Source organism: Cucurbita pepo, chromosome LG10 (assembly GCF_002806865.2).
Source record: "Cucurbita pepo subsp. pepo cultivar mu-cu-16 chromosome LG10, ASM280686v2, whole genome shotgun sequence".
Lineage (NCBI taxonomy): Eukaryota > Viridiplantae > Streptophyta > Magnoliopsida > Cucurbitales > Cucurbitaceae > Cucurbita > Cucurbita pepo.
Genome location: NC_036647.1, coordinates 4,085,976 through 4,111,489, shown reverse-complemented (window position 1 = coordinate 4,111,489; position 25,514 = coordinate 4,085,976). Strand labels below are relative to the sequence as shown.

The window sequence follows — 25,514 nt, the reverse complement described above, 5'->3', positions numbered from 1 at the left end:
TTTTGACCAATGAACATCCAACAATTTATAAACCCCAAGAATGTACAAATCATGAGCTACACATACAGTTTCCTACGTGTGAAACGACTGAAAACATTATCAAAAGCTAATTACAAACAGAATGAATTTTCAAGGTCTTTTCACTGGCCCAGGCTTAGCAAATGAGAAATCTTCTTCATTCCTTCTTTCTGAATGCTCGGATTCAATTATTTCAGTTTGATGTTCATCGCCACGGTCTATTCGAACAGTAAAATCTGGAGTATCAGTTTTAGGCGACAACGGATCAACTTCATAATCAGATGCCTCAGCCTCCTCATACATGGATGATTTGTTTGAGTGCCCTGTGGTCTTGAAACGGCGCAATGTGTATGCAGATGATGAATGCATTGGCGACACATTCGGACTCCCCAGCTTACGAGTCGGGGACTTTCCATGCCGCTTCTTAACAGCCATGTGCCACTTCTTGAGGGCCTTCGATGTTTGTTCATCGAAGATCGACTTCTTCATACGCGAACCCATCTGCAAAGCCACCAAGTCAGCCATAACCCACTTCTCCAGTAACATGATACTAATCAAACAGTTTGAGTACTAAAGAACTCCATCTCAAGAACAGCACATTTACATGAAATTCAATATAGAAGTTGTACCTGAGTCACAAGAGCATGGAGTGGAAGAGTAATATAGCTGCAAAGACAGAGAACGCCAACCCTGCAAATCCACCACAAAAAAGGAAACAACCCATTTAACATGAACCGATCGATGTTCACGGTCTCGCGCTATGATACATTAACTCCAAGCGATGAATATATCCATGTATGATTATAAGTTGAGATGGAAAAACATCCAAACAGACATGTTAGTTCATGTCAGTTCATGTCAGAAGAGTAACATTAAAGGAGTTAGGCTTACCCGAGACCAACTTTTACAAGTGCAAGCGTGAAATTAGTATGGAAGCAGGATTTTAGCCCAAAGGAATACTGCACATGAAAACATTCAACATTTCTCGAGTTACAACGCCACAGACAGTGGGGATAATTGAATATAACTCGTCTCGTTTGATAAAAATTTTGTTTATTGGACAAGAAAAGGAGAAGAAATTACCCAAATCCAGAAGAAGTACGTTATTTGGAACGCGTTCTGCAAAAAAAAAAAAAAAAACTCAAAGATTTATCACCAAACTCTCAGAAGATCTAAAGGAGGCCAAGAATGGTGTTGATTATTACCGAAAACAAAGCGAAGTGGATGAGATAAAGAACCAGCTGAGGCTTGCCAAACCAGAAGTATTTATCCGATGCCTGAACAAGAGGGATTCCTTGAACAACAGCATGTCTTTCTGTGATTTCAAGAGCCATTTTTGTCAGAACTCCTTGAAGCTTTGTTCCAACAGCCAGGATTATCTGCCATTGATAGAAGTTGTTAAGAACTTATAATAATCAGTCAAGCCTAGACTCGAGTTCCAATAAGTAAGAACAGGTTCCTTACAATCACAGGGATTAAGGATGTCCAAAACAATGCCTGCCATCCTGAAATGAAAAATAGTACATTAATAAACCACACTTGAACAGCTTTCGGAATTATGAACATCGAAAGAGCGTAATTCAGATCGACTAGCTCACCATAAACGTTTATGAGCAAGAACACGACAAACGATGCCCAAAGCACGGGACTGCAAACAATATTAAATAAACAAGTCAGGATGTGTACAGGTTTGGTCATTTGGAAGAAAAGATAGTAACAGCCTAAGCCCACGGCTAACAGATATTGTCCTCTTTGGGTTTTCCCTCAAGGTGTTTAAAATGCGTATGCTAAGGAGAGGTTTCCATACCCTTATAAAGAATGTTTTGTTCCCTCTCCAACCGATGTGGGTTCTCACAATCCTCCCCCCTCCCCTTCAGGGCCCAACGTTGTTACAAATAGTATCAGAGCCAGACACCAGACGGTGTGCCAGTGAGGACGCTGGGCCCCGAAGGGGAGTGATTGTGAGATCCCACATTAGTTGGAGAGGGGAACAAAACATTTTTTATAAGGGTGTGGAAACCTCTTCCTAGCAAATGCGTTTTAAAAGCCTTGAGGGGAAGCCCGAAAGAGAAAACCCAAAGAAAACAATATCTGCTAGCAGTAGGCTTGAACTAACAAATGGTATCAGAGCTTAGGCTATTACGGTACTCTTTTCGAAGAGGAGAAAATAGTATATCTATTTCTTACCTCACTCCGACGATAATTTTGAAGTCATCCTCTAGAGACCTTTTAATATATTTTTGAAAGTCAAATTTACTTCCTGGAGCTAGATGAACCTACAGATACAGAGCATTGTCATAAAAGGAACAAATAAGACGTTTACAATCAGCAGGTAGCTCGGAATCAGAAACTCACAGCGATGAATCCGTTACGTAACGTCATGTAGTCAGCCTTACCAACCGACCTAAAAAACTGTCGAAAGAAGCATCCCTGCAACAATTTGAAGTATTTCAAGAGTTTCAAACCTCTACAAGAAATGAATGGCAAGGATAAAAGTCTGAACCCCATGATATCCATATCTCTAATACATTAGTGTTCCAAGTAATTATGTGATCTTTCAGTATTATTAGTGTTGCATAGCTTGAGAGAAACTTTACTTACAATATAAAAGAAGACAGGGAGTTTTGTCCAAAAACTCGTGTGGGCTTTCACGAATGATGTATCGTGAGTGAGCCGAAATCGTGCGTTATCTGCGATACAAGTTCATATAGTTTAGCTCCAAAGAGGGAAGGCTGATCCATCCATAAGAAAAGAAGTCATTAAACTTATGTTTGGGACAGGACATGAAAAGAAAAGGATTGTAGCATACCATTTGAGAACTCATAGTTGTGAGTTGAGGTCTCCTCCTCCCATGCCTTCCAACCTCGAATCTGTGCATAGAAGGAAATAAGGCATAAAGCATTGACAAAGGTAGATGTTTTCGATTTTGGTATACGTTCCATCCCTCTCTTTCCTTTTTTCGCCCCTATGTCGCCACACGGGAGGGACATGGAGACTTGGGGATTTTTTATTGGTGCTGACTAACTATCATTGGGCTTTCCCTTCTGAGCTTCCCCTCAAGATTTTAAAACGCGTCTACTAGGGAAAGATTTTCACATCCTTACAAGGAATGTTTCGTTCTCCTCTCCAACTGATGTGGGATCTCATAATCCACCCCCCTTGAGCCCAGTGTCCTCGCTGGCACACTGCAAAATGTCTGGCTCTAATACCATTTGTTACCGCCCAAACCCACTGTTAGCAAATATTGTCCTCTTTAGGCTTTGGTTTCCCCTCAAAGCTTTAAAATGCGTATGCTAGGGAGAGGTTTCCAACACCTTTATAAGGAATGTTTCATTCTCCTCTTCAATCGATGTGGGATCTCACAATCCACCCTCTTTGAGGCCCAGCGTCCTCGCAAGCACACCGCCTGGTGTCTGGCTCTAATACCATTTGTAACATCTCAAATCCACCACTAGTAGATATTATCCTCTATGGGTTTTTCCTTCTGAGCTTTCTCTCAAGGTTTTAAAATGCGTCTGCTAGAGATAGGTTTCCACACCCTTATAAATAATGCTTCGTTCTCCACTCCAACCGATGTAGGATCTCACAATCCACCCCCCTTGGACGCCCAGCGTCCTCACTGGCACATCGCCCAATGTCTAGCACCGATACCATTTGTAACAGCCCAAACCCATTGCTAGCAGATATTGTCCTATTTGGACTTTCCCTTCGGGTTTTTCCCTCAAGGTTTTAAAACGTGTCTGCTAGAAAAAGGTTTCCACACTCTTACAAGGAATGTTTCATTCTCCTCTTCAACCGATGTAGGATCTCAGAATCCACCCCCCTTGGAGGCCCAACGTCCTTGCTAGCACACCGTCCAGTGTCTGACTCTAATATCATTTGTAACAACTGAAACCCACCGTTAGTAGATATTGTCCTCTTTGGGCATTCCCTTCTAAGCTTCCCCTCAAGGTTTTAAAACGCGTCTACTAGGAAGAGGTTTCCACACCCTTATAAGGAATGTTTCGTTCTCCTCTCCAACCAATCTAAGATCTCACATTATCCATCGTGGTTAACACTAAAACTCGAATTCATGAGAAAATATAGTCAAGGTACCTTACAATTGATATAATACATAATCCAAAAGCTCTTGTAACCAAAGAAAACACTCTATAAAGCTTCACATTGAACATACAAATAATTCTCATACCTTTAGCCTCCCAAGCATCATTGTGATAGCACTATACACTACGTGAAACACAGCCAAGAAGAAAATGAATAAGTGCAACTGATGCAATCCTGAGATAGATATAAGTGGCACATGACCCTGTTGACAAACACAATAAACAATTGGTTTGAGAATTTTTATAAAACATGCTCGACACAATTAAGGTAGACTGTCAAAGAACAACGTATCCAAGACTTACTTTCTCGCAAGTAACAGTACCACCATGACCAGCCAACACCCTACGTTCATACCATAGAAGTCGTCTATGATGTTCACTTTCACCGGCTCCGCTCGAGTCCTTCTCCTCATCGACGCCTTTGGCCGCTGCACACGGTAGCATAGTGTTTGCCATCCCTGTGGGGATGCAGATTTTAATGATATAGTTCTGTCCAAAGGCGAGGAGCAGTGAAATGAATCCCAGAATCATCAGCTCTGCAACCAGAGACAAACCAAACGACAATGTAATTATTCAAGTTTGATGATCTACCAAAGTTTATAAGTAATTATTCAGAGTTGTTGTGAAACGTACCAGCTTTAACCTTCTCCACAGCTTCAAAGAGGGCTCTCTTGTGCTTATCCGTAAGCCACTAAATGAACAAAAACAGAGGAACATGAAATAGAAAGATCAGTGGTGCCTAATCTAACAAAGATAGGAGAAAAACTCAACTGGGTAATGTTTATTAGGACGAAATAAAGATCAAAAGGACTGATTAAGAAGCTTTGAATTTCACAAACAAGAGAACAAAGAAAAAGAGGCTTACCGTTCCAACTTTATGGAGGAGTTTCTCCAAGGCGATAGAAATAACGATGATAATAGCACAAACACCGGCAACGGCCCACGTTGGAGTCTGATCGAGCTCCCTCGTGGTGCCATCGCCGCCGGCAGAAGCCGCCCACGATTTCCCCCACAACAAACTCAAACACAGACACAAATAATAAACCAGCAACATTTCTCAGCTTCAAAACACGAACCCAAATGCAAGCAAGCACAGATGAACGAGGATATACAGAAGATAGGTCAAATGGGTCAAATGGGTCAAATGGGTCAAATGGGTCTGGCTCAAACAGCAATAAAATGAAGTTTATCTCAAAGAGTAAAGCCAAATATATATAAGGGACAAACAAGAAGGTAGGAAGAAGTCGACCTCTTTAGGTTGGGTAGCAGGCGCAGACAGCTAGAGGGGGCACATTCGCTTTAGGTATTAAAATAAGCGAATATTTGACTAAATTAACAGAGACCCATGAAAGCCCCTGTTTGTATATAGAGAAACTCGATCATTTTCGAACTGTTGGAGCAAGACGACAAGTAGAAGACGAAGAAGGGTCCACGGCCTTGGTCTTCGATTGACCATAATTGCAAGACCAGGGGGTTTTTGAAACAATAAGGTGTACTAAATTAGGTAAGGTTCTTGGAATGGATGAAGCTGGAGAAGAAGTCGGCCAAAGGACAGTGGTGTGGGGTTAATGGAATTAGGCGGCTGCGTGTTTAAAATTATATCTGCAGAATCAGCCATTTCTGACCCTTTTTGGTGAAGAATTGACGATTTAAAACCACCACGCATTATCATTTCTTTTTACCTTTTGAGATCAAAACAATGGAATTTTCTTCCAAATGGGATTGGATGCTTTGATTACAGTGACACAGTCCACACGCTTCCGCTGTCAAATAAGCACAACGCCTAGATTACCGTGAGAGAATTGATGAACTAGAGGCAGCGTCACCAATAAAAAAATCTCAAATTTTGCCTTCTAATTTTTGTAAAATTGTAAATTTCTTTTGTTGGCCTAATAAATTTTTAGAATTTTCAAATAAGCACAACGCCTCGTGCTTACCCTCGTCGAGCCTCTCGTACGAAAAACTCTAGCTCGAGCTATTTCTCTTCCCTCTATATACTCCCTCTATATACCTTGAACTAGTCACAATGCAAATTCCTCCCCCATTTAGTATTGCTTTCAATTGTCGCCCCACGTCATTTTTCATCTCTAATTGGCAACATCCATTTGTCCTAAACAACAAACCCATATATCGAATTTAGGGACGTGTAGGAGGGAGGAAAGGAACATGGGTAAGAGAGGGAAGAAGGAAGAAAACCCGTAAACAAAATCTTAATTCACGTAGAAAATTGAAAGGATTATATTAAAATAAACTTTTGTTGGCATTTTTAGAAATTAATTTATAATTTAGCTGTTTCTACGTCCATTTCCATGGCTCGATAGATAATTTGATCGGCCAGTATCTCTGATAAATTTGGTTTCTATGTATGGATTAGCAAATATTTTGTAATTATTGCACATAGGTCAACATATGCTATTATCCAATAAGATCATGCATTAATATCATAACCATCATCATGGCCATGTTTTCTTGAACTGCCTGTCGAATTTTCTTCATTCATGCTTCGAACCGAAGCCTCCTGCATCCGTCGACGCTTGGATCGACTTTTGACGACTTCTTCCTTTTCATCTGCAAAAGAAAGAAATCTATGCAAGCTTGACGATCGAGAAGATCGCTCGGAAGACCCGAGTTCTTCAGGGTAATGCTTGCTATATTGGCGCACCGTTAGATAGAGGTATATCAGTAGAGCGAGCAAGCAGGCTAATCCAGATATTAGAAAAAGTCCCCAAAAGCTACCGAGCTGAAGTCGATCCACCTCGAATTTCGAGGCTTGTGATGTACAGGCACTTTTCATTAACCATTTGTCATGGATCCTTTGAAGATCACCATTTTCGGAGAGTCTAAGAATAGCTGTGGACATGTCAACTGCTAAAGGAGAGTCGCGCTGGAAAGCCTGATGGTACAGTGTATGATCATCAGATGACAACTTGATAGACAGACAGACAAGCAAGCAAGCAAACAAACAGACAGACAGACAACNCAGTGTATGATCATCAGATGACAACTTGATAGACAGACAAGCAAGCAAGCAAACAAACAGACAGACAGACAACGTTGTTGTTGATTGAAGTACTTACAAATCCCCACCCATTTTTGGTGAACTCTTGGCCAACAATGCTGTATTCGCAACGGGTCGAAAGGAAGAGCTCTACATATGCTCGCTCGTCGATAATAGCAGCAACACCGTTATTCGTTGGCCCGTCATTCAACGCTTTGACATAGTGTTCTGTTGAGACGAGTGGAACGAGTCTCGACTCATGAATGCCAAGTTCCTCGATCAAGTAGTTTCGAGCAAATGAACCCTGCTGATAGCCAATTGGGTCATTGTTTGAAATCAAAGTTTCAATCCCTTTGACAGGAGAAGAAAGTTGTTGAACTGTGAGGATAGAGGTCAAGCTTGCAGTGTAGCTCGAGTTGATAATTAGAACAACAAATAACCATACGAGCAGCACGATTCGACCGAGGGTACTGACGGTGTTTTCCCCTACACAAACGACGTGAAATATTCGATAAGCTTCAATCAAATTCATTTCCATCAAGACTAAGAAATCTAGTTTACGTTCATTCACTTACGATGAGAGAAGAACAGAGTTGAAAAGCTGAACCTGCAGTGAGGAAAAAGAATCAAAATAAGAAAGTTCATGGCCAATATGGTACGTTTGAGATCCAAACAACTTACCATAGAATAGTAATGATTTGTTGCTTCGGAGGCCCCCGAAAATCGTCATTTATCCGATGCTCTAAAATCCAAACAACTGCTCCTATTACAAGAAAAGACACAGCAGTAATGCACCACATCTTCGGGGTGAATGGCCGTAAAAAAGCCCAAGCATTAGAGTTCAACTTCTTGACCGGGGCTACGATTACTAAGCCAGACTCGATGTATGGCTGCGTAAAGTCGGCCATCCTGGTTCGGTTCGTGATAATTGCAATGTCACCTATAGCTGCATCAAAGACCTACAAGAATATATTTCAAGTTAAATGAAGAAGCTTAGTATTAAAAAGTTCTGTCCTGAGTAATCTCAGTCTAATGCTCACCCCAGTTGTGAGTAGACGAACAAGTTCGGTTACACTAGGATTAGTAAGGCCATCTCCAAATGGAATTAACTTATAGGGGACTGCATAAGGCAACAAGTTGATTGCTGCAGTAAAGACATCGACGCAGTAGCCTCGGAACATGTCGGTTCCTTCTACTTGTGAGACAAATTCTTGATAACCTACTCGTCTCGGGACTCCGATTCTCAATCGTCTTCCACTGTTTGGAAATGCCCATCCACGAGGCTTCTGTGTTGCTTGTCCAGGCCATACCACATCATATAGCTTTTGATTAGAACTGGTTCGGTTAGGTGGTTTCGAGTAAAGGCTTTCAGGAGGCACAGTTGACAAACCAGAATAGTTAGACCAATAACCAATTCTCCTCTCTCCCGTGCCGATTATATTGATCACTTCGAATGCAGGGCGGATTATGTCCCTATCTGGAGTGAACTCAACTCGACCTGTTATTCCAGTAAACTTGACGTCTAAAATTCTATGAAGTAGTGTCTTCCCACCATTGAAGATACTCATAGAGTTGAAATTCAAAGTTCCAACATCAGTTCCAGTTAACTTGGAAAGTTTTGAAAATGAAAGATCTCCACCTTCATTAAGAAATGCGTTTATTGCATGAGCCAGCATCCAAACCGTATCGTAAGCATATAATCCATACGTACTCAACCCGAGCGGACCGCTTGATGCCTTTCCATTAGTCAAATTAGTCCACCTTGAAACAAAACTCCTCTTCAGTGCAGAATCTGGTGAATAAAGACGCAAAGCAACAAGTCCTTGAATATTTTCCATAGAAGAAGAAGGTAGAGGAGAATTTGTGTCGAGTAGTAAAGAAAGCCAGTTAGTAGCTATCCATACATACCCAGGTTCTGTCATTCCAAGAGATCGTGCCACATCGAGCACCACCATACCTGTGGTCTCATAAGTATGAACAACGAGTATCCGAGACTCTGATAAAGCCACCTTAACAAGTGCATCAGTGACCTCGTCTCGACTTGCATCAGGCTTCAATGGTACTTTTAATGAGATCTTGCATCGTNTCAGGCTTCAATGGTACTTTTAATGAGATCTTGCATCGTTTCTCATTAAGTTGATCCCCCAATGCTGCAATACCATTTCTACCATGGTCATCATCAACAAAGATGGCAATCACTTGTCTCCATTGAAAGTAATCAACTATATCAGCTACGGCAGCCATCTGATACAGATCATTCTGTGAAGTTCTAATAAAGAAAGGAAACTGAAGTGATGACAGTGTGGGATCTGTAGCCGAAAACGACAATAAAGGGACTTGGAGCTCGTTCGCAATATGAGATAAAACATGAGCAGTCACAGAGTTTTGTGGTCCAATTATGGCCAAAGTCTTAGTCTCCATGAAACGCAAGGCTGTGTAAGAAACAAGAATCATAAACCATCTTCATTCAAGATAAAACAATCAAGAACACATATCAGAACGAGCTTATGCGCAAAAAGTTCAACACGAAATGAACGACATACATTCAATGATGCCCAAGAATCCACTGTAATTGGTATCATGTAAACTGAGCTTCAGCTTCGTCCCCCCCAAGATGGATGGATCGGAATTTACATCCTCGACCGCAGCTTCCACGGCAATTTTTCCAACTCTGCCGATCATAGAACTGAAAGAGAATAAAGCCCCAATGTCGACAACATCAGGTCTCATGGATACATTTTTGCTATCTCCAATTGAGGAACTCCCATTGAAGAGAAGCATCAATACTAGAAGGCAAATAACCCTCATTGATATGAACTGGATAATCAGTATTCCTCAAATATAAGCCAATCTGTCAAACATGCGAGGAAAAGAAAACAGAATGATGAANCAACCCTCATTGATATGAACTGGATAATCACTGTTCCTCAAATACAACCCAATCTGTCAAACATGCGAGGAAAAGAAAACAGAATGATGAATATAAAGCTGCACACACAAAGATCTAAGTACTTCAAAATCAAGAAAAAGCACCTGAAAATATGAAAGCAAGTACAGAATTGCATGAGTTCATGATCCAAATACATTAAACATGAAACAGTAACTCTAGATCATAGCTTCTTTACTCAATAAATTTGCACATATTGTCCCAAGTACGTGCGGGAAAATGTTCATTTAAAACAAGATCACAGAATTAAACAGAGATGAACAAGATCAAAAGGTGGTATAGTGGAAACTTTCGGGAAGTTCAAAGGCATTGATGGGTGTAATTCCACACACAACTAACCAAAGAACAAAAATCAGTATCAAATAGGAAACAACATCGGCTAGCAATAATCCATGGATTAGAGGAAAAGGAAGAAGGATCAGAGATCAAAAACCCAAAATATTCAAAAGGTATTTCCAGATAGATACTCAAGTTTCATAAACTGAATTCACAGAATCCGCTAAGCTACATTAACTTGACGAATCAATAATCTCTTACTAGTGAAGATATCTTAGTTCGTGAACAAAATGAGGGGCCACCTCCATCCACTCGGACTGGTTGAAAGTCTTTTCATGTGGATACGGATGCCCTCCAAAGCTGGAAGAGAGCAATTAGAGGACAACCCAAAGGGGGAAAAGCCTAAAAGTAATCGATTATTGGAAACACAGCAGAGACCATTAGACTTACCTCAATTACAGAGCCTTCAAAATGTTTGAAAGAGAGTTGAAATCCGCGGCTCAGCAGTACACACATCGCTGATTTTGGGGCCCAAAGAACAGCTCTCACGAGTCGCACGCTTCCCTTTTCAGCCATAAACAAATATTGCACCGTCATTGTGCGCAGTGCGCATATTCGCACTCGCACCCTCCATCACGATCAATAGCAATATGAACTTTAACACCCGTGGGCCGAATTTCATGGTAGTGGAGTCTTTGAATCATTTTGCACCAAAATTGCTACTCCGTTTTGGTTCATAACAAAACGAAAGCTAAAACCCAAGAAATTTTGACGTAGAATTTGAATTTCTTCGTCCATTCCCGGAATAATCATGTTCATTACACACTGATTCCCGCGAATAATCATAGATATAATCTTCAAAAAATCCAGGTAGGTCTAAATTCTAATTCTGGCGAGACATTCTTCAAGCAAGATTATTTTTTTTTTTAATTTCTTTTTACATAAAGGAATAAGCATCCTACTTTTTTTTCTTTAAATTTGTTTATCTTATCATCAATAATATTTTCTTATTCAATGATTATTTTTTTGTTCAACTATCTGTATCAATAATACGAAAGTCTCACGTTTGACTAATTTAGGGAATGATCATAAATTTATAATTAATGAAAATTGTAGTTTGAGAACGGAAAGCAAAGTCACGAGGGCTTATGTCATGCTATTTTGATATAAAAAATAATTATTTAAAATTTATATATTACATTTTTTAAAACACAAATAATGTTAAAAGTTGGTGGGCCGTGGGCCTCCAATTTCGGCCCATTTACTTCATGACTATCTTCGTTTCATTTTGAGTACACATCAGCCCTATTCTCCCATTTCCTGAATCGACCTCACTGGAAAAGAAAAGTTCCGGGGAACAGCTATGGCCACCTTGAAAGAGATCTTAACAAGACGACCCGTCGCCGCCACCATCAGGCTCACCGTACCTGCTGGCGGAGCTCGCCCTGCGCCACCGGTGGGTCCGGCGTTGGGTCAGTACCGGCTGAATCTGATGGCTTTCTGCAAGGATTTCAATGCCCGGACTCAAAAGTACAAGCCTGACACACCCATGGCCGTCACCATTACGGCTTTCAAGGACAATACCTTTGAGTTCACCGTAAAGTCGCCGTCGGTCACATGGTACCTGAAGAAAGCCGCCGGGATCGAGTCTGGGAGCGGCCGCCCTGGCCATGTGGTCGCCTCTACGCTCACTGTCAAGCACATTTACGATATCGCCAAAGTCAAGCAGTCCGATCCTTTTTGCCAGTACATGCCACTAGAGTCCATTTGTAAGTCCATTATCGGCACTGCCAATAGCATGGGAATTAAGGTTGTTAAGGAATTGGATTAATGCAATACCTAAAGTTCTAGGGTTTTTCTCCCCTTGTTCTTCGGTGTCTCGATTCAAATTGAACGTTTTTTCAGCGACCTCATTATTCTTAGTGTGAAATAGTGTTACTCTGTCAGCTAAGTCGGCAGTCTAATCTGCTGACATATTGAGTTTCTTATGATAGAATTTGAATCAATTCCAACGATTTACTACTGAATTTCCAGGAAAGGGGAGCTGAGATAATAGCTAAGTGTAACCATCTTTCTTGAAAGCAAAGTTTATCCTGATCCTGAGAGATACAATTTTGCTATGGGATTGTAGCCTTTGTAATCAGTGAACTGGTTTCATTTTGATTAATAAATGTGCTGCCTTTGCTTGCATTTGCCAGTTACTTACTCCTTCCAATTCGATATCTCTGGTATAAAATCCTGAATTCGATTAGCTATATGAAACTGTGCTTCGTTGTCATGTTACATAGTAGTTCTGGTTCATCATTCACTTGCCCATTTCTTGCTGATTAGTGGGCTGTCCATTGCTTTTCATTTACTTTGCATCAGCTAATTGGATTTTTATGGGTTAGACCAGTTGGTTCAAATATCGGAGATAATGTGAGATCTCATCTCGATTGGAGAGGGGAACGAGCATTCTTTATAAGAGTGTAGAAACCTCTTCTTAGTAGATGCATTTTAAAACATAGGAATCACGACTCTCCACAATAGTATGATATTGTCCATTCATGGTTTTGCTTTTGGTTTCCTCAAAATGAAGATGTATTCCTTACTCATAAACACATGATCAATCCTTTAATTAGTCGATGTGGAACTCCTAACAATCCTCAGTAGGATCATCAAAGATAAGGAACTTGGGTTTTCTATTCGTGTTTATGCTAATGTGACGTGTGAAGAGTTTCTGAATCTTATGAATGCAAAATGATAGGTTGTTGGTTGGTTCATAGCTTCTTCACTGCTTGTCTTTTGGAGCAATTAAAGAACACTTCAATGTTCAGTTCCTGTTTGATTCTTATCTTATCTTCCGCTTTGATGTGTCTGGCTGCTGAAATGTGTGTCATTGATTGCATTACTGCTTCAAGATTGTCGGTTTTCACCTTTATCTTAGTGGCACCAGCGACCTGTGATGATATTGACCAGATTTATGAAAAATTAGGCACAGGAACAGCCAATATAGATTCATTACAAGTCTTGATTAGCTCCAACCACACTGTTTAAGGCATACTTGACTAACTTTTGAAAGTATTAGAGCCTTTAGCTTATTGCATTTGTCTTCCCTTTTTTCAATCTCAAGTCGTGACTAAACATTGCCTTTTTCTGAAATATGAGGGTGTTATCATATAGCCTTTTTTTTTTTTTTTTTTATAGATAATTTTTCATATTACCCCTGGATTGAGTAGACCAAAAACTTACAAGTTTGGACTCGTAAATTTGAGATTTGTGTCGATTTGGTTCTTGAATTTTCTAAATCGTTAATAGATTTCGAGCTTTCAATTGTACGTAGATTCCATGTTCTATATTTGAAAGAGGTTGACCTCTTTGCTTCTCTCGTATTAGAATCATCTTCTTGTTGAGCTCCTTTTCTCCTCGATCCAGAGAGACAAAATGGAGGACTAGTGTCAACCATCACAGAAGAGAGAGACAAAATGAGGACTAGTGTCAACGGTTCACATAAGAGAGAGACAAAATGAGGACTAGTGTCAACGGTTCACAAAAGAGAGAGTTCACATAAGAGAGAGACAAAATGAGGACTAGTGTCAACAGTCACAAAAGAGAGAGACAAAAGGGAAGACTAGTGTCAACGGTTCACAAAAGAGAGAGACAAAAGGGAAGACTAGTGTCAACGGTTCACAAAAGAGAGGGTTCACAAAAGAGAGAGTTCACAAAAGAGAGAGTTCACAAAAGAGAGAGTTCACAAAAGAGAGAGTTCACAAAAGAGAGAGTTCACAACAGAGAGAGTTCACAAAAGAGAGAGACAAAAGGGAAGGCTAGTGTCAACGGTCACAGGTCACATAAGAGAGAGACAAAAGGGAGGACTAGTGTCAACCACCACAGAAGAGAGAGACAAAATGAGGACTAGTGTCAACCACCACAGAAGAGAGAGACAAAATGAGGACTAGTGTCAACGGTTCACATAAGAGAGAGACAAAATGAGGACTAGTGTCAACTGTTCACAAAAGAGAGAGTTCACAAAAGAGAGAGACAAAAGGGAAGACTAGTATCAACGGTCACAGAAGAGAGAGACAAAAGGGAGGACTAGTGTCAACGGTCACAGAAGAGAGAGACAAAATGGAGGACTAGTGTCAACAGTCACAAAAAAAAAGAGACAAAACGGAGGACTAGTGTCAACAGTCACAAAAAAAAGAGACAAAACGGAGGACTAGTGTCAACAGTCACAAAAAAAAGAGACAAAATGGAGGATTAGTGTCAACCGTCACAAAAAAAAGGACTCACTAAGCTGCTATCACTGACTAATACTAAACTAACACTAATAAAATAGAAAACTCCCACTCGGAGATACAAATAAAAAAATATTTTAATCCTTTAAATTTTTGCAAGCAATACATCGAAACATAAATACAAATTAAAACTACATCGATTATCTAATTCAACCATCAGAATCATCTTAACAATTTGAAAACAAAGATTCAAATCCTTTTCACTCCGAAAATTCTTCATTTATTTTTTGTGGAGATCGGAGTGGAATTGTCAGTGAAAAATTCATTAGGATCGAGTTTTTCATGAAATTTTTTTGTATTATATATTAATTTAAAAAAAAATTAATGAAATAATTTTAATTTTTCAATGTAGCTACTATTAAACTATATAAAATATCTTAATAAATTCGGATTTAATATTTTTGTGAAAAATAATTTCTAAAAATTCAGATTTAATATTATTGATTCGGATTTGTTAATGGAAAGAAATCTCTGTCTGCTCTCTCCACTATTATCGGGATTCCTAGCTCTATTAAATGAATATCTCCATTATCTATAAACGGAGGGATTATTGGCTCTATTAAATAGATATCTCTAATGTTAATCATATTTGTTAAATTAATAATTACATGAGAATTGATTAAGGCAGAAGTATGAGAAAGAAGAAAGTAGTTGAGTAATATGTTATCAATCAACATCTGTTGGGACCTAATATTAATGGCTAATAACCCAGGTTTAGCGTGCGCATTAGAGAGATTAGAGTATTAATCCAAACGATCATTGTAGTTAAATGGATAGCCAACTATTCGAAGCGGGGGGAAAAGAAAGAACCACCCGCCACCAGCTGACGCAGGAGGACGGGAGGTCTGAAAATCACAGAGAGTAAAAAGAGGGGAGAAGAGGGTTGTGGGAAAGGGCATAGCAATCAGCAATCCCAAACCCCACCATTCAACCATCCATCAAAATTTGTAGAACTTTACAGTCTATTTGGTATATATAATTTGTAATTATCTCTGATTACCCTTACAAACTTGCGATTGTTTTACAAGGAAACTTCCCCCCTTTTCTCCCTTTATTATTTTTTCCTTCTAATCCAAACCCATCAAAGGAATCAACCCAGGAGAGAGATTCTAGCTTACCCAGATCGATCGATCGATCCCTTTCGAACCCTGATCGGATCGTTTCGGATCGGTGTAATTTGAGTGAACAACATGTCGTGTTCGTCTTCATCGGGGTCTGAGGATGATGAGGGAGTCGATTCTTACAGGAAAGGAGGATATCATGGGGTGAGGATCGGCGATCATTTCGCTGGTGGCCGCTATGTCGCTCAGAGAAAGCTCGGTTGGGGTCAGTTCTCCACCGTCTGGCTCGCCTATGATACTCGCACCTCTGTACGTTTCCCCCCCAACCCCATCATGTGTTTGATCATTTGCTTTGATCTTCGTTTTCTCATGAATCTTGATTCTATTACGCTGTTTCGCTATTTCGTATCAGTTCTGCTGCATTTTGTAGATTTCGTGATTTTTTTATGAACTTGTGCGGTTTATTTGGATCTGGGCGGTGATGCCCATTCTGGCATACGTTTCTTAGCTTAGTTTGTTAGATCTTCATGATATAACTCTCATTTATTTCTGCTTCTTTCCCTTTTATCATTAATTCGATGTTTTTGTTTTCCCCTCCTACGACCATGCCTGGTTGGAACGTTTAGAGCATTTGATGTGCGGTTCCTATTATGATTAACATCCACATTTTCCATTTATGGATATGGATATCGGTTTTTGATCTAAGTTAGTAACTTAGCAATCTTCATTAAGTTTTCGTATTGACCAGATGCTGTTGAAAATCATTCAAATTGTTCAATGTACTCTAAGAATGAATGGGAGAACAGGAAAGTAGCTGGGTGATGAGGGATTAAAAGACTCCTGGTTGGCTTTAATGTTTGAAGGGCTAGGCTAGCATTTTGGAAAAATGACATGGTTATACAGGGACTCGACCGCCANTGGTTATACAGGGACTCCACCGCCATTTTCTCCATCAACTTGCAACTGGGCCTACTTGTAANATGACATGGTTATACAGGGACTCGACCGCCATTTTCTCCATCAACTTGCAACTGGGCCTACTTGTAAAAGTGTTTCAGGATGGTTTCAACTATTTGTAAGAAAATAAATGTTGTAGAGGATTACAAGAAGGATCGGGGAGGCAAACTCGCAAAATTAGCCGAATGAGTGCGACGTTTTTTCCAATAGATTTGATTGTCAGATGAAGGGAAATAGGCATTTAGATTCAGGAAAAGTATTGTTGTGGGCTTTAATCTTTGGTAGATTATATATAATGTTGTTTCTTGTTTCTAATTTTTCCTTTTTTTTCCCTTAGNGGCTTTATATATAATGTTGTTTCTTGTTAATATCTCTAAATTGTGGTGGTGGCAGTATGTTTTCTGGTGTTCTAATATTTCCTTTTTTTCCCCTTAGAAATATGTATCACTTAAGATCCAGAAAAGTGCTCCANTGCTTTAATCTTTGGTAGATTATATATAATGTTGTTTCTTGTTTCTAATTTTTCCTTTTTTTTCCCTTAGAAATATGTATCACTTAAGATCCAGAAAAGTGCTCCACAATTTGCTGAAGCTGCCCGTCATGAAATCGAAGTTCTTTCAGCAATTTCAGATAGTGATCCTTCGAGCTCCAAGTGCATTGTGCAACTGATTGATCATTTTAAGCATTCAGGGCCAAATGGGCAACATCCGTGCATGGTTCTTGAATTTCTNGGCAATTTCAGATAGTGATCCTTCAAGCTCTAAGTGCATTGTGCAATTGATTGATCATTTTAAGCATGCAGGGCCAAATGGGCAACATCCGTGCATGGTTCTTGAATTTCTNCACAATTTGCTGAAGCTGCCCGTCATGAAATCGAAGTTCTTTCGGCAATTTCAGATAGTGATCCTTCAAGCTCTAAGTGCATTGTGCAATTGATTGATCATTTTAAGCATGCAGGGCCAAATGGGCAACATCCGTGCATGGTTCTTGAATTTCTTGGCGATAGCTTACTTCGGTTGATCAAGTATAACCGTTATAAAGTTCTTGAGTTGAATAAAGTGAGGGAGATCTGCAAATGTATTTTGGTTGCTCTGGATTATTTGCACAGAGAACTTGGCATTATCCACGCTGATCTGAAACCTGAAAATATTCTTCTATTGTCCACCATTGACCCTACCAAAGATCCTGTGAGGTCTGGACAGGCCCCTATTCTTGAAAAACCCGAGGGGAACCCGATTGGAGGAACCATGAATCTTATTGAGAAGAAATTGAAAAGAAGAGCCAGGAGAGCAGTTTCGAGGATCTCCGAAAAGCGAGCTTCTATGGGAGGAGCAACCGCAAAGCCTGATGAGAGAAAACTAGATGGCGTTGATCTGAGGTGCAAGATTGTCGATTTCGGTAATGCGTGTCGGGCAGATAGGCAGTTTATGGAAGAGATCCAAACAAGACAATACAGAGCTCCTGAAGTCATACTGCAGTCCGGATATTCCTACCCGGTTGACATGTGGTCATTTGGTTGCATTGCTTTTGAACTTGCCACAGGTGACATGATGTTTACCCCAAAAGAAGGACAAGACTATAGCGAGGACGAGGTAACGATGATTGCTAATGACAATTTCTTAGCAATATAGATTCTTAGAACTTATCATTATTAGCTGATTCCAAAGACATTTTTTATTATACCATGTCATGTTTTATTCTTATTTCAAAAATAGTGAGAAGGTATGGTCAATATAATAGGTCATAAGCATGTCCTCTAGTTTTGCTTTTTCTGAACCGATGAGTAGATAGTACCTTGTGAGATCTCACATCGGTTAGAGTGGGGAACGAAACATTCTTTATAAGGGTGTAGGAACTCCTCTCTAGTAGACGCGTTTTAAAACTTTGAAGGGAAACTCGGAAGATAAAACCCAAAGAGGACAATATCTGCTAGCGGTGAGCTTGAACTGTTATAAACCAACGGCATGCGATCAAAAGTGTTGGATTAGGATTGAAGCAACTCCATCACTTGTCTAAGAGTTCATGTGTTCATATGCACGCATGGGGATGTCTGTTTACAGTAGTACTGACGATGTCGAAATGAGGGTGGGAGCTGTTATTTTGTTTGATAATGCTTTATCTTTACGAGCATTTCGAGCCTCATTTAATTAAACTATATGCAAGTATGGAAAATGTGAAAAGGTACAAGTTTGATATTTCATTACATCATCAAGTTTCTGTTTTGGTCACGCATTCGAATTCTTCAATTTGCTGCTTTCAGGATCATCTTGCATTGATGATGGAACTCCTTGGGAAGATGCCTAAAAAGGTAAGTCACAGCACATCAAACTTCTCCTTATAGCTTCTTAATACCTCTCAATTTCGATTTCTCATATGTTTGGCTCGGCACCCAGATTGCAATAGGAGGAGCTCGATCGAAAGACTACTTTGACAGGCACGGGGACCTAAAAAGGATTCGGAGGCTGAAATTCTGGTCTCTCGATAAACTGCTGGTCGAGAAATATAAACTTTCGGAAGCTGATGCTCAAGCTTTTGCCGAGTTTCTCTGTCCCCTTCTCGATTTCGCTCCAGAGAAGCGACCAACTGCTCAGCAATGCCTGCAGCATCCTTGGCTCAATCCTAGGAACATAGCTCAAAACGAATTGAAGAATAAATCAGAGGTTGAAAAGGTGAATGTTGGAATGAGCAAACTCCAGATTAGAGTGGGAAAGTGAAAGACTGGATCGACGACGACACCATTCGACTGCAGAGCAACACTATTTTCAGGTTCTTACTCTGTCTGATCGTCGTCGTTTTCTGTTACAGGTCAATTGTTTTGTTGTTTGAAATGATTTGATTTTTTATTAACTGATATACAGCATGTAAAAATTAGTATTGTTTTCCCAAGATCATTGACATAAGTGAGTGAAATATTGACTACGGATATAGAAACTGTTGGTGTCATGTGCTGTGCTCTAAAGCGCACCCAGATGATCACTGATCTATATTTTCTGCTACATGCTATCAATATGTGATTGCCTTCGCCTTCTCCCTACAAACTTGCATACCCATCTTCTTTGTTTGAGGAAGAACTGGAAGTATTTAGATTCACTGAATTTACCGCTCTCTTTCAGTTACATACTTGTAGTTATATTCGATTGTCGAATGTTTATCTCAACACCAGGATCGTCCTATCCCCCTGGTTGACCCGAATGTTTATCTCAACACCAGGATCATCCTATCCCCTTGGTCGCTCCTAGTCACCCGAGCATGGGGTTGGCACTTCATACTTTAGGTGTTCTAAGAGATTGATTATGCATCTTGTTATGAGAGCGATCCTGTGAACATTTTGAATGAGTTCTTGTGAATCCATGTTGATATTTGTGGCCTTCTTTGTTATTGTGAAAGTGTCAAAATGGTTGGTTTTTGGGATAAAATAAATTATCCAAAAAATAATAATGAAAAATTAGCGTGACTGTCTGGTGACACGTGTCGCTTTGACATGGCATCTGCGACTGACCGAGTTTTAAAGCATTAGGACGCCATTGAAAAGTACGAAAAATAATAATTTAAATTACTTTCTTTTTCTGAAAAAGATTTGTTTTTATATTTATTCAATTTTTATTTTTCGATTATTTAATTGATTCAAAATGCGCAAATACTCCTTCAAACATATTTTTTTTATCTTAAAAATCATTTAAATTTAATGCTATGGGGTTCACTTGTATTAAAAATTAATTTAAATTTCAAGTTTTATGATATAACTTATGCTACCATTGGTAAAATTATACAATATGGTTATTTTCTTTATTTTTTAAATAAATAAAAATTTTATTGGAAAGATAATGAGATTAATTAGGAAGATTTTAAATACTTTTTAAAACTTTTTAAAATAAAAAATAATAATTTGAATTTAAATATTAAACTTCAATGAATATTAATGTTAAAAATTTATTGACCAAAATAATTTAATGCTTTTATAAATTTCTTAAAATTTTAAAATCACGTAAGAAAGATTATTTAGTACGATTATGATTGTAAAAATAGTTTATTAGTAATATAATTAATATTGTTCTCGTTAATTTAATAATATTGTTTTATCAATAATTTTACTAAAATTTAAAAAATAATATATTTTTTTTAACAAACAATTAAAAATATATAAACTAATATGTGCATTTTTTGTCTTATTTATTAACTTGATCATTTTTTTAAAAGTTAGATATTTAAATATATGTTCGATGAAAATGATATATATTATGTTTTTATATTAAAAAAAATATAAAAATTATACTTTTTTTAAATTATTATTATTATTATATAGAATATATTTTTCCGGGGCTGTAAACTCCAATTTGGGGTAAAATATGTTTGGAATCGTTGGCTATACCATTTATGGGGAAGCAAGGGTATTTAGGTAATCTTGAATCCGCAATCAAAGTTTAACCCTAGTTGTGTCTGTGTTCAATTTCGGTGGTGGAATCGGAAGGCAAATCGAAGTTCAGAATCGTCCGTAATCTTGGTTAGGGTTTCCCTTTTCCCGCTATCTTCCCTTCTATTTCCCTCTGAATCCACTCCCTTATTCTTCATAATCGCTCCAATTTACTCCTTTTCGTTGGATTATCAGACTAGCTTTTGGGGATTCAAGACAATCATGTACGGACCAAGAGGGTAAGTCCAGAATTTCTGACCTTGTTTATGACACTTCCGTGTCGTTTTTTCTTGTTTCGTTTCTTGGTTGTTGTGTTTATACCGGCGTTCTTCTTTTTGCTGGGTTGCTTGTCTTGTTTTGTTGGAATATCTGGGAATTTTGATGGATTCCGCTTGAAATTGCGTGTTGGGATCGGGGAATGAGGAGTTCCTCTGTTGTTCTCCAAGGCCTTCGTTGATTTGTAGACAAATATTGTGAAATGTTTTTTTCCAGTAAAAATATTCTTGAAGAACAACATGTGTTTTGTCAGTGTAATTTAAAGTAAAGTAGTTTTTTGTTAAAAGAAAATGGAAGCGCGATTTGTGAATTATCCATGCGTTGAATGTTCTTTACATGATTCTCTTCTTTATATTTTAACTTTAAAATGAACTCATCGCTGTTGGTGGCTTTTCTAGGCCTTTCTAGGCCTTTCTCGGATAAGATAGATATCAAGATTCTTGTCATAGGATGCCATATATCTGAATCCTGTTAGGATTTGATTTGATTTTTTTTTTTTTTTTTTTTTTTTTTTTTTTTTNGCAAGAATTCGATTACGGTATTCAGTGTCTCATGATCTGTCTCTCTTTTTTGTACCACTGTCAAATTTAGAAGAAGCTTTTGCAGCGGTATTTCAGCTATGAAGGCCAGTGATTTCATTGGCTAATTAATGTTCTCATTGGTAGTCTTTACTTTACACCGAGGGCTTACATTGGTATAAACATGGGAAAATCATTTTTTATTGCTTCTTGATTTGATGTTCATTGAGCCTGAAATTTACTTTTTGCTGCTACGTATAGAAATAATTATCCCTTCCATATTTAGTTGAATTGATTTGTTTGTAGGAGTGGTAATGGCATGTAAGTTCATTGACCCAATAGGTTTTAGAGGTGTAGGTTGGGCTTGGTTTTATTAACTTGCTTGAGTGGGGATTTTCCTTTTCTTTTTCTGGGTTGGTAATTGAAGGGCAATGTTGGGGAGCGGGGGGGTTTCGGATGGGTACGAAGTCGGCTCAAAAAGACAAAGAATGATGGAACCGAATCCCTACTTCGCAGTTAGCAGCAGCACTGCTGGATTTCAACCTTACGGCTATGGGAGTTTTCCACCTACTCATGCCTTTCCCGTGGTTCGCCTTAGAGGACTTCCCTTCAACTGCACTGACATTGATATTTTCAAGTTCTTTGCTGGACTGGACATTGTGGATGTGCTGCTTGTCAACAAGAATGGGCGGTTCATGGGAGAAGCCTTTGTTGTCTTTGCTGGATCTTTGCAGGTTGAGTTCGCATTGCAACGGGATCGACAGAATATGGGGCGTAGATATGTAGAAGTCTTTAGCTGCAAAAGGCAGGATTATTATAATGCTGTTGCTGCCGAAGTAAATTATGAGGGCATTTATGATAATGACTACAATGGAAGTCCTCCTCCTCGACAAAAGAGGATCAGCGACAAGGACCAGATGGAATACACCGAGATACTGAAGCTGCGTGGTCTCCCCTTCTCTGTGACAAAATCCAACATCATTGAATTTTTCGGAGAGTTCGATCTTGCAGAAGAAAGGATACATATTGCAAGCCGTCCAGATGGGAAGGCTACCGGGGAGGCTTATGTGGAGTTCGCTTCAGTAGAGGACGCAAAGAGAGCAATGAGCAAGGACAAGATGACAATTGGATCGAGGTACGTGGAGTTGTTTCCTTCAACCCCAAATGAAGCTAGGAGAGCTGAGTCAAGGTCAAGACAGTGATATGTAGGTAACTTGATCATGGAGTCTAAAGTGTTCTCTATTGCTATATTTTGGTGCCTAGGCTTCGCTGTTCTTGTAGTTTTCCAGTTTGTAGGATGACTGTCGTTGTGGTATAGTTCTCTGCAGTTTAGGCTGAATCTGTGGAGTAAATAGTTACTGCATTTTGAGATTGAAGTCCTATGAGTTCATAACTTGGTTAGAACACCGACTTTTTAACTCAATTTCACCACATTTTTTAGTTACCCTTCTCTGTGCGGTTTACTTGAAAAATGAGATGAGGCCTAGCCGACAGCTTCTGAAATTCAATTATTCGAGGCACTATAAAGGGCCATACGAATAATGGCTGAACAATACCCAATAGCCAGATTTAAAAGCTGTCATGAATGGTGGATTCTGTTCATCTGCCACTTTTCATACATAAGGCGAGGGTCAGTGAATGTTTTCATTTAGAATTCAGGATAAATTGTTAACTTAACTCTGTTTTGAAAGTACTCTTGTTGGAATCTGAAATGGTGCGACTGTTTTTTTGTGAATGATATTTTATCATGTATGAGAATGTTGTGATTGTTCTTGAATAATCATCAATAGGCTTTTTTGTGGAGGTTCTTGAAGTTGAATGATAGGTTTTTTTGCCTCAAAAGATGAAACTAGCTCACTCATAAGAACTCGACCAAACTTATTAATGCAGGAACATTGAAGGTGTGATTAATTTGAAACTTTCAAGATCGATGGAAAGTTTTCATTTACCACGAAACTGCTAAAAGAGCACGGTTTTGCAACAAATTCAAATTTACACAATTTAAGAGCATTTTGTATAATCTTTCTCTAGGAAAAGTTATTTATTTATGGATTCTTTTAAATATAGTTATGGTTTATGAGATGTTATATATCGTTTTGTTGATCCTAAAGACGTTGGATATCGAGATCAAAATCTATTTTCATTTTACACGTGGGTTGAACTATCTACGATAATTATTTTAAGATATTGCATCATTGAAACCTATAATCTTTTAAAAGAAACTGTCAGGTCATTCATTAATGGTGAATAATATTAGGAAGGGAAAATCCCTAAAAACCAGCCCAGATGGGTTTCAGGCATTTAAAAGATGGGCAACAGAAAATGGGAACTTGTGCGTGATTCTTAAGCCAAATGACGAAGAAGTTCAACCTCCAATCACCATTCCATCTCCTGAAGAACCACTTTTGGTTCATTCTTTATTCTCTGCTTGGAGTTTTCTGCTCTTTGAATTTGTCTTCTTCACAGAACAGAATAAGAGCAGCTTCCATGTAAATCATCCATGTAAAGGGCTGTCTAAGTTTTCAGAGCTTTCGTTGTTTCACAGGTAATCTTTCCATCCATTTATGGAAGTTGGTTCTGGCACATGCCATGCTCTGACTCTGCTTGCTTTATCTGCTTCTCCTTCTCTGTTTGTCACTTTCTCCTCTTATTTCTGCTAACAACATCATCTGTTTCATGATTAAAGATGATGAGTTCTGGGTTCAGTACAGAGTTCCCAAATGTTGCAGATCCAATGCATGATTCATATCTATCTTGTTTTCCCAAGCTAAACGATGACAAGTTTCTTCATCAAGACCTCAACTTCCTTCCTTGCTCTTCTTCAATGGCTGTATCTAAAGGGCCTGAGATTCATCAAATGAAAGAGTTCTGTGAACCAGGTTTTGCTTCTTCAACTTCTTTTTACACAGATCATGTCCCTGTTATGAATGTTGGCTAACCAGGTGGGGAATTCCCAGTTCTTGCAAAGAAGAAAAGGAGAGCTACAAGTGAGCATATTGCCGGAATTGCTCTATCAGATCTGGCTAAATACTTTGATGTTCCTATTACAGAAGCTTCAAGAAGTCTAAATGTTGGATTAACAGTGCTGAAAAGAAAATGCAGAGAGTTTGGGATTCATCGATGGCCGCACAGGAAGATCAAGTCCATTGATGGTCTAATCCGAGATCTTCAGGTTATCATCCCCTTCTTTCTACTTTGCATTTGCAGCCTTGAAAGGCACACATAGTTTGTTTATGGAAAAGGGTGTTTTGTTTGTTTGTTTGTTTGTAGGAAGAAGCAAAGCATAGAGAGGAAGATCAGAAAGCTTTGATGGCAGTGACAAAGAGGCAAATGATGTTGCAGAATGAAAGAGAGAGCATCGAGAGGACACCATTTAGAGAGCTGGAGAGTGAGACCAAGAGATTTAGGCAAGATGTTTTCAAGAGAAGGCATAAAGCTAGAGCTCTAGTAAGCCACAGTCCAGTTTAGTTTGCAGCAGCCATTATATTCAACAAAATAAATGACTTGCAAAGTAGTTTGTTACTTTTTTTAATCTCGATCTTGTCTCGAGATCAAGGTCTTTCAATGCAATATTGTATCTCATCTTGGTTCCCAATCGACATGGCCCACATGTCTTGATGTTATTCCGGGTCTCAGGATGTCGTCGGCCATTACTAATCACTTGGTCATGTC

General features: G+C 39.0%; 6 protein-coding genes across 19 annotated transcripts; 4 read left to right on the top strand and 2 right to left on the bottom strand.

The window, feature by feature from the left end:
• LOC111803389 (MLO-like protein 10) lies at positions 1–5,645 on the bottom strand. The gene is made up of 15 exons (XM_023687763.1): positions 4,987–5,645; positions 4,755–4,812; positions 4,425–4,657; positions 4,208–4,324; positions 2,828–2,888; positions 2,620–2,708; positions 2,374–2,448; positions 2,206–2,294; positions 1,617–1,666; positions 1,483–1,523; positions 1,224–1,397; positions 1,102–1,137; positions 910–977; positions 648–708; positions 1–519 (listed from the first exon to the last, which is right to left on the bottom strand). Exons 1-15 carry the CDS (start codon positions 5,173–5,175, stop codon positions 130–132), a joined length of 1,731 nt encoding a protein of 576 aa, XP_023543531.1. The 5' UTR covers positions 5,176–5,645; the 3' UTR covers positions 1–129.
• Positions 5,646–6,459: 814 nt separating this feature from the next.
• On the bottom strand, positions 6,460–11,147 carry LOC111803386 (glutamate receptor 3.6). Of its 7 annotated transcripts, none has more exons than XM_023687754.1 (9): positions 10,793–11,147; positions 10,604–10,702; positions 9,663–9,970; positions 9,235–9,551; positions 8,160–9,194; positions 7,801–8,078; positions 7,695–7,726; positions 7,199–7,605; positions 6,460–7,014 (listed from the first exon to the last, which is right to left on the bottom strand). In XM_023687754.1, the coding sequence occupies exons 3-9, from the start codon at positions 9,925–9,927 to the stop codon at positions 6,550–6,552; spliced, it is 2,799 nt and encodes a 932-aa protein (XP_023543522.1). In that variant the 5' UTR covers positions 9,928–9,970; positions 10,604–10,702; positions 10,793–11,147; the 3' UTR covers positions 6,460–6,549. The 7 variants fall into 7 exon arrangements, with proteins under 7 accessions (XP_023543522.1, XP_023543527.1, XP_023543526.1 ...); XM_023687759.1 differs by having other exon boundaries at positions 10,645–10,702; XM_023687758.1 differs by lacking the exon at positions 10,604–10,702.
• Positions 11,148–11,648: 501 nt separating this feature from the next.
• Positions 11,649–12,543, top strand: LOC111803956 (54S ribosomal protein L19, mitochondrial-like). Its single transcript, XM_023688579.1, has one exon. It carries the CDS (start codon positions 11,706–11,708, stop codon positions 12,171–12,173), a length of 468 nt encoding a protein of 155 aa, XP_023544347.1. The 5' UTR covers positions 11,649–11,705; the 3' UTR covers positions 12,174–12,543.
• Positions 12,544–15,373: 2,830 nt separating this feature from the next.
• On the top strand, positions 15,374–19,678 carry LOC111803818 (SRSF protein kinase 1-like). Of its 3 annotated transcripts, XM_023688394.1 has the most exons (6): positions 15,374–15,989; positions 17,180–17,256; positions 17,369–17,465; positions 17,621–18,229; positions 18,898–18,945; positions 19,031–19,678. In XM_023688394.1, the coding sequence occupies exons 1-6, from the start codon at positions 15,810–15,812 to the stop codon at positions 19,349–19,351; spliced, it is 1,332 nt and encodes a 443-aa protein (XP_023544162.1). In that variant the 5' UTR covers positions 15,374–15,809; the 3' UTR covers positions 19,352–19,678. The 3 variants fall into 3 exon arrangements, with proteins under 3 accessions (XP_023544162.1, XP_023544163.1, XP_023544164.1); XM_023688395.1 differs by lacking the exon at positions 17,369–17,465 and having other exon boundaries at positions 17,180–17,270; positions 17,535–18,229; XM_023688396.1 differs by lacking the exon at positions 17,369–17,465 and having other exon boundaries at positions 17,180–17,342; positions 17,610–18,229.
• A 1,331-nt stretch (positions 19,679–21,009) lies between these two features.
• LOC111803797 (heterogeneous nuclear ribonucleoprotein H-like) lies at positions 21,010–23,283 on the top strand. 5 transcript variants are annotated; one of them, XM_023688355.1, is made up of 3 exons: positions 21,010–21,138; positions 21,244–21,287; positions 22,270–23,283. In XM_023688355.1, exons 2-3 carry the CDS (start codon positions 21,271–21,273, stop codon positions 23,042–23,044), a joined length of 792 nt encoding a protein of 263 aa, XP_023544123.1. In that variant the 5' UTR covers positions 21,010–21,138; positions 21,244–21,270; the 3' UTR covers positions 23,045–23,283. The 5 variants fall into 5 exon arrangements, with proteins under 5 accessions (XP_023544123.1, XP_023544122.1, XP_023544125.1 ...); XM_023688358.1 differs by having other exon boundaries at positions 21,019–21,138; positions 22,359–23,283; XM_023688354.1 differs by having other exon boundaries at positions 21,011–21,287.
• Positions 23,284–23,386: 103 nt separating this feature from the next.
• Positions 23,387–25,465, top strand: LOC111803798 (protein RKD5-like). 2 transcript variants are annotated; one of them, XM_023688360.1, is made up of 4 exons: positions 23,387–24,387; positions 24,529–24,721; positions 24,893–25,014; positions 25,113–25,465. In XM_023688360.1, exons 2-4 carry the CDS (start codon positions 24,529–24,531, stop codon positions 25,308–25,310), a joined length of 513 nt encoding a protein of 170 aa, XP_023544128.1. In that variant the 5' UTR covers positions 23,387–24,387; the 3' UTR covers positions 25,311–25,465. The 2 variants fall into 2 exon arrangements, with proteins under 2 accessions (XP_023544128.1, XP_023544127.1); XM_023688359.1 differs by having other exon boundaries at positions 24,800–25,014.
• Positions 25,466–25,514: the final 49 nt, after the last annotated feature.